Consider the following 15985-nt stretch of genomic DNA (forward strand, 5'->3'; position numbering starts at 1 on the left):
GCCGTTGTGCCCTTGGGCGCCTCGGCTGGAAAGTGGCCGTTGTGCTTCGGAGCGCCCAGCCGGGTGCCCAAGGGCACCTCTCACTCATATTGCTCTCCATCACATGATCGGGTCTTTCTAACAGGCTACAAGTGAAGACCAATACACCGGGGATGCAACTGCGCACGTCCTTATCCAATTTCGAGGCGCATATTGAAGATATTGGAAGAACTGTCCACATTTACTTTACGTCAGCCAACAAGATGAGTAGGCCAAACGAACAGCAAAAGCACAAGCATATGTCAATCTACTATCCCCCATAGTACACAAGTTGATCTATTCTGTGCTTGAAATAAATATTCCAAACATAGTCTGGGACAGTTGTGGGATGCGATAGATCCCAAATTAATACAACCACTAGCATAAAAACAAAACAAAAAAAAACGTTTTAAAGTAATGAGTCTGACGCAACAGATCAGAAAGTTTATCGACATTAAGCTAAACGATTAGCCCATTTCTTCTAATTATAAGCGCAAATGTTCCATTAGCAGGACAACACCATTCTCAAAAGTGACCGCAGATGCGATTATGCATGTAATGGTTTTATTATAAAGGTGCATTTTCATGGTGAAAACTATCTTCCCAAAACTTGAAACTCACTCACTGCATATGTATGCCAGTTAGGCTTTACGCCTGTTGTAAATTGGATTAATGTGCTTCATTTTAAGAAGTTACTTGGCCACTTTAGTTGTGATACAAACCATATAAAAACATAGGCCTATTGGCTAGGCTACATGCGGTGTGCGACTATGATCTGAAGAAGTCACACAATAAAAGGCTTTCGCTGTTTCCTGCCTTAAAGCTGGGCATCATTCACAAGAGATAATATATCATTCATAGGAGATAGGCTAATATTGTCACCCATCAGACTATTCTTGATTTAATCTTGTCTTTACATATACTAAATAATATATGTCTGAATTTTTTATTTATTTAGAATGGACCATTATCATGCACCTGTCTCGAAACAGGGAGAGGGGAAAAAAATACATGTCATCTATGCACTTAAATAGAGAGTGGAGGACACTTTTCCCGTGGTTCATTTTCATGCCAGCCAAGTAGGCTATACTCCTGTTGTAAAGAGAAACAATGTGCTTAATATTAGGAAAGGTGAGAAATAAATATAGTAGGCCTAGCCTACTGATGGGATCCTCTTTTTAAGAGGCCGTCACTGTTTCCTCACCAATTGCATAGCCGATAGAAATGTTGCGTAACATGAGCTCATGAAGTGATTGATTCGATTTTCGATTACATTTCCATTGATGTCAGACTGATTAGAGCGACAATAGAATGCTGAGGACCAGGCAGTTAACAAGTTTAGTAAGCTACTAATGACCATCAGCAGCATCAGAGCTTGAGGAAGCCTAATTACCGTGACTAAATGGTCACATGGAATTTTACTGCCGTTATCACTTGTGACTGCCGGTGTGGCAGTAATACGGTCATTGTAACAGCCCTATGCATGCATGCATGCCTATGTGTGTGTGTGTGTGTGTGTGTGTGTGTGTGTGTGTGTGTGTGTGTGTGTGTTTGCTAGCCCATGTCTTTTCATTTAAAATAGACCCAAAGCCAGAGCAACTGACCTGGATGACATTGCTATTGGAATTCTTGGGGTCCACGCTGACCCTGACTGTGAAGAAGGGCTGGGCGCGGTAGGGGCCCGACACAGTCTTCAGCACCTCCATGAAGTTGTCCTTCTCCCAAGGCCCAGTGATGCTCCAGCCCCCTGTCTGAACACACACAGACCAAACAGAGGCACAACAAGTTCAGAGGCACAGATAAATGTATTAGCTTTGGTCAGTTTTGCATTTTCCCCCACTAAGGCGAGGGGAACTGATTCCTAGATCTGTACCAGTGGAGGCTGGTGGGAGGAGCTATAGGAGGATGGGCTCATTGTAATGGCTGGACTAGAATAAATGAAACCGTATCAAAATACATCAAACATATGGGAACCCCGTTTGACTCCGTTCCATTTATTCCATTACAGCTATTACAATGATCCTGTCCTCCTATAGCTCCCTCCCACCAGCCTCCACTGAGCTGTACCTAGGGAAAAATTATCCTGGGAGCATTGATTTCTCTACAGTATAGTCAGAGCATTGTCTTCTGATTAATGGCATCCCTTTTTTATGTTTATTCGCACAATAAAGGACTTCTCCAGAGTTGCCGCCACTATTTGGATGTAATTCCTGTCCAGTGCGGAAATGCTCGTTTAGTTCCACCCTCCAAACACCAACATATGGCTACTTATAAATATTGATTAAAATCGGGCGTGCAGATCTCCACCTTCCTCCGTGTGCACAGCCCATATGGTCTATGGCACAGCCCACACTTCGTGAGTAAACAAAACAAAAAGCCAGGGTCATGGTAGCTTCGCTAATCGCTACGGAGCACAGCTAGCTACGAATTAGAGATATATATATATATATATATATATATGGTTCATGTGCTTTATGTTGCAATGTTTGGCGGCTGCGGGTTGGGCGATGTTCTTTGATTGCGTCGATACAAAGTGTCAATGTTTCTCGATGACAAGAGCAAGGATATTGTGCTTATCACTGCAATTCAATAGTACTTCGGTCTCTGTGGCTTGGTATTCTTTCAGTGCAGCAACATTATGTAGCTAATGGTACTGCATTATGGAAAGCCAAAAGGTTCAAAGTACTTAATTATCTGCATCAATAGGTATAGGTCTTGCATTTTATCCATGTTTTACTCATTTTTCATGCATTTTACATAAGTAGTCCTAGTCCCTCAGTCGTTAGTTCTACCAGTAGTAATTACTGTAGCAACAGCATAATTCCATTCATATGCTATGCTATGTATGCTATGTCTTGTGCCCAACTTCATCCTCCTTATTTGGATTTTAAAATGGTGGGGTGCAGTCCAATATTAGAAGCTATCTCAGTGGCGTGATTACGGCTTAGAGTGTAGATTTTCATTTACCAAGATGGCAAGTTCACCTTGCCTTAGCGAAGACACTGGGCGGTGAGTAATATGAGAAATAAGCCTACACATTATTCTGAGAAGCATCTTAGTAGAGTGCAATTATGGCAGTGTAGTTGGGTAGAATATTTCCATTTACAAAGATGGCCGTTAATCTTGCCTAGGACTGTGGTGGTCACAGAATTTTGTCAGCCGGTGATTGTCAAGTAAATAACGGTAATTGACCGTTAATTAACAAACACGTTTAGCATCTCCTGGCTTCCACACATAGCACACAAGCCACTGATGCAGACCTTTGGAACATCTACAGCCTAATAAATCCATGTACTATAGCCTACGCCTTCACAAAAATTCCATTACTTTAGACAGGTCAAAAGAAGCATGATATGAAGAAAATGTAGTCCATTTCAGAAGAACAGAATAGCATTCTGAATTGTCCTTATGTTAGGTCCCGATCTGTGTTAAATGGCTGTGGGCTACACTAGTTCATTTAGCAGACAAGATTTGCTTAGAATTCCGTGGCATTTTATAGTATGAAGAATACAATTGAATAAAATAGAAAGGATATTTTCTCCAAGCGATTTGAGAGAGTGCACACATGCAGTTATTCTGTATTGAGCGATTAACAAAGAAATCAGTAGTCCTATATGCTTAATTTAGAGTTATTAATGTAACTTTAGTTGTGATACAAACGTTGGGCTAAATGTTTTGATTGTTAATACATAAGGCTGCATGATCTGACTAATGATGATTGGAAAAAAGTCGCTTGAAAGGCATGAGCTCTGCTTTTTTTGCGCAGGCTGTACACACTTCATCAGTCTCTCCTTTACAATTTGACAAGCACTTGATAATGCCTAGAATTTCCCAGCGGCATCCCCTTTGTGTGGCTGTAATCCACCTCTCACTCACATGGCTCTCCATCACGTGATTGGGTCTCTCACAGGCTACAAGTGAAGACAGACAAGTCGGGGACACAACTGCGCGTGTCCTTATCCAATTCCAAGGTGCATATTGAAGATATTGGAATAACTCTCCACATTTACTTTTCGTCAGCCAACATGATAAGTAGGCCTAACAAACAGCAAAAGCACTAGCCCATGTCAATCTACTATCCCCCATAGAATAGGTTGACTTTTGCACTATTCCAAACATAGTCTGGGACAGTTGAGGGATGCGATTGATCCCAAATTAATACAACCACTAATATAAAAAAAACCTTGACCCAACAGATCAGAACGTTTAGCTTAAAATAGGTTATTTCTTCACATTATAAGCGCAGCAATGCACACATGGTAGTAGGCTATAAGCGCAAATGTTCCATTAGCAGGAAAACACCATTCTCAAAAGTGACCGCAAATACATTTACGCATGTAATGCTTCTATTATAAAAAGGTGCATTTTTATAGTGAAAATTATCTTCCCCAAACTTGAAACTCATGCGCTGCTTATGTATTCCAGTTAGGCTCTACACCCCTTGTAAAGTGGATTAAGGTGATTCATTTTAAGCAGTTATTTGGGCACTTTAGTTGTTATAGTTGTGATACGCTGCTGCTGCTACTCTCTGTTTATCATATATGCATAGTCACTAACTTTACATTCATGTACATACTACCTCAATTGGGCCGACCAACCAGTGCTCCTGCACATTGGCTAACCGGGCTATCTGCATTGTGTCCCGCCACCCGCCAACCCCTCTTTCACACTACTGCCACTCTGTTCATCATATATGCATAGTCACTTTAACCATATCTACATGTACATACTGCCTCAGCCTGACTAACCAGTGTCTATGTAGCCTTACTACATTTATAGCCTCGCTACTGTATATAGCCTCGCTACTGTATATAGCCTGTCTTTTTACTGTTGTTTTATTTCTTTACTTACCCATTGTTCACCTAATACTTTTTTGCACTATTGGTTAGAGCCTGTAAGTAAGCATTGAAGAGTGGCTCCTGCAGCGTACGATCACGTATTTGTGATCATTGAAGAGTGGTTCCTGCAGCGTACGATCGCGTATTTGTGATCATTGAAGAGTGGTTCCTGCAGCGTACGATCACGTATTTGTGATCATTGAAGAGTGGTTCCTGCAGCGTACGATCACGTATTTGTGATCATTGATGAGTGGTTCCTGCAGTGTACGATCACATATGATGCAACAAACGCGTCTAAACAGCATTGTTGTCGGAAAAGCATCAGTTTTGTACTGATGGGAAAGAAGGTCTTCACAACTTTATTCCTCAAATTCACCTTTTATTAAAAAAGAAATGCGAACTTTATCATCCAAACATAACACGGAACACATCCACAGCTAAATTAATTCCATAAACCAGTCTAAATAACAGGTTGCACTGACAAAACATTCAAAAAAGTTACTGACCTAGCTAGACTTGTTTACAATGTACGACATCTCTGGTGAGCCCAAGGGAGAAATGTAATATTGCTTAGAAAAGAGATGTGTGTCAGCTAAGCTAATAGGAGCTAAATTCTTTATGGTGGCAGCCATGTTTGATGAGCAAAAACTCCCTACTAAAAGGACACCAATAAGAAGAGACTTGCTTGGGCCAAGAAACACAAGCAATAGACATTAGACCGGTGGAAATCTGTCCTTAGGTCTGATGAGTCCAAATTCAAGATTTTTGGTTCCAACCGCCGTGTCTTTGTGAGACGCAGAGTAGGTGAACGTATGATGTCTGCATGTATGGCTCCCACCATGAAGCATGGAGGAGGTGGTATGAAGGGGTGCTTTGCTGGTGACACTGTCAATGATTTATTTAGAATTCAAGGCACACAACCAGCATGGCTGCCACAGCATTCTGCAGTGATACGCCATCCCATCTGGTTTGCGCTTAGTGGGACTATAATTTGTTTTTCAACAGGACAATGATCCAACACACCTCCAGGCTGTGTAAGGGCTATTTGACCAAGAAGGAGAGTGATGGAGTGCTGCATCAGATGGCCTGGCCTCCACAATCACCCGACCTCAACCCAATTGAGATGGTTTGGGATGAGTTGGACCGCAGAATGAAGGGCCTATACTAGGTAGATTAGAAAGGGGACAGTGAAGTAGCAGGGTCTTTATTTGTATTTATTGATTTTATTTAACTAGGGAAGTCAGTTAAGAACAAACTCTTATTTACAATGACAGCCTACCCTGGCCAAACCCTAATGACGCTGGGCCAATTGTGCTCCACCGTATGGGACTCCCAATCACGGTCGGTTCTGATACAGGAATCGAACCAGGGTCTGTAGTGACGCCTCTAGCACTGAGATGTAGTGCCTTAGACCGTTGCGCCACATTTTCCCGTTCTTTTTTCAAACTAGTTTTTAAGACACTTTTATTAAAGAGAAAGGACAGTATAGATCATGGGTGGGCAACTCCAGTCCCCGAGGGCCTGATTGGTGGCACACTTTCTCCATCCCTAGCAAACACAGCTGATTAATCAAATTGCATTCTAAACTGAAGATCATGATTAGGTGATTATTGGAGTCAGGTGTGTTAGCTGGGGCAAAACTGTGACACCAATCAGGCCCTCAAGGACTGGAATAGCCCCCCCCCCCCGGTATAGAAGAGATGCGATAAGAGGGTTTGTGACAAAGTAGGAGGGGCTCCTAGATTCAAACCCATGTGGTCACGAGCATAATGTGTTAATGACATTGAATCCTTCAAAGCTGCATGGAGTGCGTGGTTGTGTCCCAATAATATCTCCTTTCTCATGAAGTGTGCACTCGTTCATTACTCCCCACAAATGTAAAAGCACTGGATTGGTGTAGGCATAAAAGAGGGAGTTTCTTGTTACTATTTCCCTTCAAATTCGTAAAGGGTACACACTTTGGCAGAAAGTGGAGATCATTAGGACGTAACCGGAGTGTATTTGCATGCACGTATGAAGGGGGCGGGGTCCGAAGCAAAACTGACCTTTGTGATGAGGTCAATAAGGGGCGTGGCTCCCAGCTCCTCAATGTGCTGCTCGTTGAGACAGGACAGGTAGTAGAATTGGGTCTTCCTCTCCGCCTCGCTGCTGGAGTTGAACGTGACGTTTTCTGAAGGAGTAGAGAAAAGAGGGGTAGGGATGAGGAGGAAGAGATGGATGAGGAGAACAGAGGCTAATGTGATTGTGTGAGACAGAGACAAGAAGACCTGTCATTTCCTTCTATATAACTTAATTACATGACAAGAGATTTGGACAGGTTTGAAGCAAATAACAGTATGTCATGGACAGTTGACCTGCAGACTGTTCTGACAATAGGGAGCTGTGGGATTGAACTGTGACCTCTCTGGGACGGTTGGGGTACACACACACCGTGGGGCCAATACAAAAGCACCTTGGGGGGGGCTCAGACTAGGGTTGAATATTTCCCCGGTATTCAAAAGCATATACTGTACAGTCGTGGCCAAAAGTTTTGAGAATAACACAAATATTAATTTTCACAAAGTCTGCTGCCTCAGTTTGTATGATGGCAATTTGCATATACTCCAGAATGTTATGAAGAGTGATCAGATGAATCCCCTTTCTGATTGTTTAGGGCATCCGGAAAAAAGCTTGTCCAGAGAAGACAAGGTGAGCGCTACCATCAGTCCTGTGTCATGCCAACAGTAAAGCATCCTGAGACCATTCATGTGTGGGGTTGCTTCTCAGCCAAGGGAGTGGGCTCACTCACAATTTTGCCTAAGAACACAGCCATGAATAAAGAATGGTACCAACACATCCGCCGAGAGCAACTTCTCCCAACCATCCAGGAACAGTTTGGTGACGAACAATGCCTTTTCCAGCATGATGGAACACCTTGCCATAAGGAAAAAGTGATAACTAAGTGACTCGGGGAACAAAACATCGATATTTTGGGTCCATGGCCAGGAAACTCCCCAGACCTTAATCCCATTGAGAACTTGTGGTCAATCCTCAAGAGGCGGGTGGACAAACAAAACCCCACAAATTCTGACAACTCCAGGCATTGATTATGCAAGAATGGGCTGCCATCAGTCAGGATGTGGCCCAGCAGTTAATTGACAGCATGCCAGGGCAGATTGCAGAGGTCTTGAAAAAGAAGGGTCAACACTGCAAATATTGACTCTATGCATCAACTTCATGTAATTGTCAATAAAAGCCTTAGGCACTTATGAAATCCTTGTAATTATACTTCAGTATTCCATAGTAACATCTGACAAAAATATCTAGACACTGAAGCAATAAACCTTGTGGAAATTAATATTTATGTCATTCTCAAAACTTTTAGCCATGACTGTAAATAGGCCTGTGTCTGGATTTGATTAGGAGCGTTGACCGAAAATTCAAGACTGATGCTACCCGAGTCTGATGAGCCATACATTAAATACATTTTGAGCCCTACATTAAAAATACATTTTGTAATCAAAGCCCAAATGATTGTGTCTTTATTCAAGACATATATGATATAAAGGAAAGGGGGATACCTAGTCAGTTGTCCAACAATGTATTCAACTGAAATGTGTCTTCCGCATTTAACCTAACCCCTCTGAATCAGACAGAGCCAGTAGGCTACTGCGCAGTACGCACGACAGAAAAACAAAAGCTCATAGATGTAGCTAGCTACAGTAAATGGGTCAATTAAACAGTGTGGACTATATTACTGTACTGTATTATATGACTGGAATTACACACCTCGTTCAAACCATGCTAAAGCTAAGAGAACGTGATTCTGGTGCAATATGTGGCCTATAAAGTTACAAGTAAGCTATAGGCTAGAGAATTAGATTTTAATACGGCCCATTTGGATAATTAGTAGGCAGCCGCACACAAGCCTAAGATCACCATGCGCAATGCCAAGTGTCGGCTGGAGTGGTGTAAAGCTCACCGCCATTGGACTCTGGAGCAGTGGAAGTGATGAATCACACTTCACCATCTGGCAGTCCGACAGACAAATCTGGGTTTGGCAGATGCCAGGAGAACACTACCTGCCCCAATGCATAGTGCCAACTGTAAAGTTTGGCGGAGGAGGAATAAAGGGTCTGGGGCTGTTTTACATTGTTAACGCAACAGCATACAGTACAATAACATTCTAAACGATTCTGTACTTCCAACTTGGTGGTAACAGTTTGGGGAAGGCCTTTTCCTGTGCACAAAGCGAGGCCCATACAGAAATGGTTTGTCGAGATCGGTGTGGAAGAACTTGACTGGTCTGCACAGAGCCCTGACCTCAACTCCATCGAACACCTTTGGGATGAAATTGGAACATCAACTGCGAACCAGGCCTAATCGCCCAACATCAGCACCCAAACTCACTAATACTATTGTGGCTGAATGGAAGCAAGTCCCTGCAGCAATGTTCCAACATCTAGTGGGAAGCCGTCGCAGAAGAGTGGAGGCTGTTATAGCAGCAAAGGGGGGACCAACTCCATATTAATACCCATGATTTTGGAACGCAATGTTTGACTAGCAGGTGTCCATATACTTTTGGTCACGTAGTGTATGACCGACCAACGCTGCAGAATTATCCTACAGAAGTTATAAATCATGCAGCTAAAGGGGAACGAACAGGATCACAATAACCTCTGGTACAGTGGAAGGAGGCTAGCAGCCCAGTAGAGATTAGTTTTAATTCAACAGTCGATGGAGCATAAAGTTCCGCATGCACCGGAGGCAACAAGGTATTCATCAGGACAGTACCGTGAGTGGCCCTCAGCCTCAGTCCCAATGGCACCCCCAGGTGTTGAAGACAGGAAACACCACTACGCTGATCCTCAACACACAGGCCTCACAAGGGAGCGTACTCAGCCCAATCCTGTACTCCCTATTCACCCATGACTGCGTGGCCATGCACGCCTCCAACTCAATCATCAAGTTTGCAGACGACAAAACTGTAGTAGGCCTGATTACCAACAATGATGAGACAGCCTACAGTTAGGAGATGAGGGCCCTGGCGGAGTGGTGCCAGGAAAATAACCTCTCACTCAACGTGAACAAAAAGGAGCTGATCGTGGACTTCAGGAGACAGCAGAGGGAGCACGACCCCATCCACGTCGATGGGACCTCAGTGGAGAAGGTGAAAAGATTCCAAGTTCCTCTGCATACACATCACTAACAATCTGAAATGGTCCACCCACACAGACAGTGTGGTGAAGGCTCAACAGCGACCTCTTTAACCGCAGGAGGCTGAAGAAATCCATCTTGGCCCCTAACACCCTCAAACTTTTACAGATGCACAATTGAGAGCATCCTGTCGGGCTGTATCACCGCCTGGTACGGCAACTGCACCGCCCGCAACCACAGGGCTCTCCAGATGGTGGTGTGGTCTGCCCAACGCATCACCGGGGGCAAACTACCTGCCCTCCATGACAGCTACAGCACCCGATGTCACAGGAAGGCCAAAAACATCGTCAACCACCCGAGCCATGGCCTGTTCACCTCGCTGTCATTCAGAAGGCGAGGTCAGTACAGGTGCATTAAAGCCGTTTTAAGCCTTTCTCAAACCCTAAGCATTCGGAAGTAATGCCTAAACTTAAGTTTTAGATTCCATTTAGCAGAGTTTGAATGACAGCTAAGATACGGCGCCACATGGCGTAACTAAAACGTCAAGCAATGGCGTAATTCTGTCACTGCAGTCAAGCCACGGGTTGGCGTTTTATTTGAAGACTGGGTTGCAACAAAAGCAGGAGAAATGGTATACGACAAGTGTCTATGTTTACAGTATGTATGTCTGTTTGTATGCGTGTGTGTGCGTGCATGTTTCAAGAGTTTCAAGTTCCTTGGTGTCCACATCAACAAACTATCATGGTCCAAACACACCAAGAAAGTCGTGAAGAGGGCACGACAATGCCTTTTCCCCCTCAGGAGAGTGAAAAGATTTGGCATGGGTCCTCAGATCCTCAACAGTTCTACGGCTGCAATATCGAGAGCATCCTGACCAGTTGCATCGCCGCGCCTGGTATGGCATCTGCTCGGCATCCAACCGTAAGGCACTACAGAGGGTAGCGCATACAGCCCAGTACATCACTGGGGCCGAGCTTCCTGCCATCCAGGACCTATATACTAGGTGGTGTCAGAGGGAGGCCCCAAAAAATTGTCAAAGACTCCAGTCACCCATGTCAGACTGTTTTCTCTGCTACTGCACAGCAAGCGATACTGGAACACTAAGTCTAGGTCCAAAAGGCTCCAGCTTCTACCCTCAAGCCATAAAACTGCTGTAAGAATATTTCTTTATTAAATACACAATGCAGAGGATGAGAGGTCAATAGAGAACTAACGATCAATGCAAATAGTAATATCAATGGATCAGAGAATTTCAGAGAATTTCAGTCCGGGACCCATAGCTACATGGCAAGTTCTCATTGGTCCACATTGTTTATACATTGAACCTGAAATAGGATACTTGTTATTTGGCTATTGGCCCAGTTTTATTTCAAGGAATTCTAAATTGGTCAACCACAGGCTAGGGCTGGGTTGCTTCGATCACGTGGACTGGGATATGTTCCGCATTGCTGCGAGCAACAACATTCACGAATACGCTGACTCGGTGTGCGAGTTCATTAATAAGTGCATCGGTGATGTTGTACCAACAGCGTCTATTAAAACATTCCCCAACCAGAAACCGTGGATTTATGGCAGCATTCGCGCAAAACTGAACGCGCAAACCACTGCTTTTAATCAGGGCAAAGTGACCGGAAACATGACCGAATATAAACAGTGTAGCTATTCCCTCCGCAAGGCAATCAAACAAGTTAAGCGTCAGTACAGAGACAAAGTGGAGTCTCAATTCAATGGCTCAGACACAAGAGGTATGTGGCAGGGTCTACAGTCAATCACGGACTACAAAAGAAAAATTAGCTCCGTCGCGGATCACGATGCCTTGCTCCCAGACAGACTAAACAACTTCTTTGCTCGCTTTGAGGACAATACAGTGCCACTAACACGGCCCGCTACCAAAACCTGCAGGCTCTCCTTCACTGCAGCCAACGTGAGTAAAACATTTAAACGTGTTAACCCTCGCAAGGCTGCAGGCCCAGACGGCATCCCCGGCCGCGTCCTCAGAGCATGCGCAGACCAGCTGGCTGGTGTGTTTGACATATTCAATCAATCCTTATCCCATTCTGCTGTCCCCACATGCTTCAAGAGGGCCACCATTGTTCCTGTTCCCAAGAAAGCTAAGGTAACTGAGCTAAATGACTACCGCCCTGTAGCACTCACTTCGGTCATCATGAAGTGCTTTGAGAGACTAGTCAAGGACCATATCACCTCCACCCTACCTGACACCCTAGACCCCCTCCAATTTGCTTACCGACCCAATAGGTCCACAGACGACGCAATCGCCATCACACTGCACACTGCCCTAACCCATCTGGACAAGAGGAATACCTATGTAAGAATGCTGTTCATCGATTACAGCTCAGCATTTAACACCATAGTACCCTCCAAACTCGTCATTAAGCTCGAGACCCTGGGTCTCGACCCCGCCCTGTGCAACTGGGTCCTGGACTTCCTGACGGGCCGCCCCCAGGTGGTGAGGGTAGGTAACAACATCTCCACCCCGCTGATCCTCAACCCTGGGTCCCCACAAGGGTGCGTTCTCAGCCCTCTTCTGTACTCCCTGTTCACCCACGACTGCGTGGCCATGCACGCATCCAACTCAATCCTCAAGTTTGCAGACGACACTACAGTGGTAGGCTTGACTACCAACAACGATGAGACGGCCTACAGGGAGGAGGTGAGGGCCCTCGGAGTGTGGTGTCAGGAAAATAACCTCACACTCAATGTCAACAAAACAAAAGAGATGATCGTGGACTTCAGGAAACAGCAGAGGGTGCAGCCTCCTATCTACATTGACGGGATAGTAGTGGAGAGGGTGGAGAGTTTTAAGTTCCTCCGCGTACACATCACGGACAAACTGAAACGTCCACCCACACAGACAGCGTGGTGAAGAAGGCGCAGCAGCGCCTCTTCAACCTCAGGAGGCTGAAGAAATTTGGCTTGTCACCAAAAACACACAAACTTTTACAGATGCACAATCGAGAGCATCCTGTCGGGCTGTATCACCGCCTGGTACGGCAGCTGCTCCGCTCATAACCGGAAGGCTCTCCAGAGGGTAGTGAGGTCTGCACAACGCATCACCGGGTGCAAACTACCTGCCCTCCAGGACACCTACACCACCCGATGTCACAGGAAGGCCAAAAAGATCATCAAGGACAGCAACCACCCGAGCCACTGCCTGTTCACCCCGCTATCATCCAGAAGGCGAGGTCAGTACAGGTGCATCAAAGCTGGGACCGAGAGACTGAAAAACAGTTTCTATCTCAAGGCCATCAGACTGTTAAACAGCCATTGAGTGGCTGCTGCCAACATACTGACTCAACTCAAGCCACTTTAATAATGGGAAAATTGATGTAATCAATTTATCACTTGCCACTTTATATTATTTATATTAGATAATGTTTACATAACCTACATTATTCACCTCATATGTATATACTGTACGCCATACCATCTACTGCATCTTGCCATCTTGATGTAATTAGATGTATCACTAGCCACTTTAAACAATGCCACTTTATATAATGTTTTCATAACCTACATTACTCATCTCTTATGTATATACTGTACTCTATACCATCTACTTCATCTTGCCATCCTGATGTAATGTATCACTAGCCACCTTAAACAATGCTGCTTTATATGTTTTCATACCCTACAATACTCATCTCATATGTATATACTGTACCATCTATTACATCTTGCCTATGCCGTTCGGCCATCAATCATTTATATATTTTTATGTACATATTCGTATTCATTCCTTTACATTTGTGTGTATAAGGTAGTTGTTGTGGAATTGGTAGATTACTTGTTAGATATTACTGCATGGTCGGAACTAGAAGCACAAGCATTTCGCTACACTTGCATTAACACCTGCTAACCATGTGTATGTGACAAATAAATTTGATTTGGTTATAAAACTACATCCTGTCCCTTTGTTCCGTGGAGAGAATCACTGAGGACAGTGGAGCATGAACATCTACCTCCCCTCATGATTTTTTCTGTAAGAATAAACCCATTTCCTCCCCCTGATTTGCTTTGTGGTCTGTGTTAACATCAACTGCTAACACTGAAAAATGTATCAAATGGCCACCCAGACTATTTGAATTGACACCCCCACCCCAATAGCTAAAAAAAAAGAATTCTTTAGTATATTTAGTAAATATTTTCTTAAAACTGCATTGTTGGTTAAGGGCTTGTAAGTGAACATTTCATGGTAAGGTCTACACATTCGGCAAATAACATTTGATGTGTATGCTTGTGTGTGTGTGTATTGTGTGCATGTCTTTGGTTCCAACTCACCCAGCAGGTTTTTCAGGACAGCCTGGTTCTGGTTCCAGACGCTGTTGAAGGTGCTCCAACGAGAGCGTCCGTCGGGGAGAGGGTTCTTGCGGACCCAGCCCCCGCAGGCGTACTGGTAGAAGTCCTGGCAGGGGTCAGCACTGCGGTCCAGAGCCTTCACAATCTTACTGGCCACCGTGAAACAGGCCTTGGTCAGACACAGGCTCTGTGCTTGGTCTTGTGTGAAGGTAGAAAAACAGCATTCTGTATCAAAGGCCTTTGATAAATCCAAACAGAACAGCACAATGTTGCTTTTTATCAAGTGCATTAATGATGTTGTTTGCCACTGCCATAGCTGCAGTGCTGTTCTCCAATCTAAAGCCAGACTGAACCCCACTCAGTATGTTCTTTTCAACTAAGAAGTTTAACTGTGAGTTCACTAGGGATTCATAGACTTTGGCCAGGATAGGGAGTTTAGAGAGAGGACGATAGTTATTAGCATCTGAGAGATCTCCACCCTTTAGCAGCGGAAGGACATAAGCTGATTTCCAAATGCTGGGTATGGAATTGGTTAAGAGACTCAAGTTGAAAATGTGAGCCACAGGTTCAGTAATAATACTATACATCTTAATAATCATTCGTAATGATACTGCTTAACACCAGCCAGTTGAAATGTTGATACATAGACATCACATATTATCAGCCTTATTATAAGGGCTCATACATGCTTTTGACAAATGTGTGTATGCATGTGTAACCACAGGCCTCTCACCTTTGTTGTAGCGCATGCCTAGAGTGACGGTACATCCGAACAGGGCGAGGACAGAGGAAAGCAGCACGCCAGCCAGCACCATCCTCTTGCCCAGGGAACTGAGAAGCTGGATGCCACCCTTCCGGAAGCCAACCTGTGGAAACATGAGTCAGAGAAAGAATAGTGGATGGGATGACATCGCAAATGCCACAGAAACAGTTAAGAGGGCCTCCATCTGTGCAGAGCCGTGGTGGATTTTAAAATTTATGCCACGTCACATATACAGATCTCTCCATCGGAGACCAGGGTTCAATTCCTGCGTCCACTCTTCCCACTGTTTCTCCTACCGGCCTGTATCCCCTTCTGAAATATATACAGGTATACAGTGCATTCAGAAAGTATTCACATCCCTTGACGTTTTACACATTTTGTTGTGCTACAGCCTGAATTAAAATGTATATGTTGTCACTGGCCTACACACAATGACCCATAATGTTAAAAGTGGGATTATGTTTTTTGCCATTTTTACTAATTAATAAAACATTTAAAGCTGAAATGTCTTGAGTCAACAACTCCTTTGTTATGGCAAGCCTAAATAAGTTCAGGAGTAAAAATGTGCTTAACAAGTCGCATACAGTAATAAGTTGCTTGGGCTCTGTGTGCAATAAGTGTATAACATGATTTTTTTTATGACTACCTCATCTCTGTACCCCACACATACAATTATTTGTAAGGTCCAGTGGTGGAAAAAGTAAAGATACCTTAACAGAAAATGACTAAAGTAAAAGCGAAAGTCACCCAGTAAAATACTACTTAAGTAAAAGTCAAAGTATTTGATTTTAGATATAAACTCAGCAAATCAAGAAACGTCCTCTCACTGTCAACTGCATTTATTATTAATGGAATAATTTGTCCCTGAACAAAGGGGGGGGGGTCAAAATCAAAAGTAACAGTCAGTATCTGG

General features: G+C 44.0%; 1 protein-coding gene across 3 annotated transcripts in view; it reads right to left on the reverse strand.

Annotated features, from left to right (window-relative positions):
* Positions 1-15985, reverse strand: part of LOC115203796 (endothelin-converting enzyme 2) — a 65226-nt gene that overhangs the window by 39572 nt on the left and 9669 nt on the right. For 2 of the 3 annotated variants that reach the window (XM_029768800.1, XM_029768798.1), the window contains exons 2-5: positions 15043-15175; positions 14292-14534; positions 6902-7026; positions 1623-1769 (exon numbers count right to left, since the gene is read on the reverse strand). In XM_029768800.1, the coding sequence (XP_029624660.1) occupies positions 1623-1769; positions 6902-7026; positions 14292-14534; positions 15043-15124 (597 nt within the window). In that variant the 5' untranslated portion in view covers positions 15125-15175. The remainder of the gene's footprint in view (positions 1-1622; positions 1770-6901; positions 7027-14291; positions 14535-15042; positions 15176-15985) is intronic. The other variant, XM_029768799.1, reaches the window with a different exon arrangement.

The sequence above is a fragment of the Salmo trutta genome, chromosome 12, assembly GCF_901001165.1.
Source record: "Salmo trutta chromosome 12, fSalTru1.1, whole genome shotgun sequence".
Taxonomy (NCBI): Eukaryota; Metazoa; Chordata; class Actinopteri; order Salmoniformes; family Salmonidae; genus Salmo; species Salmo trutta.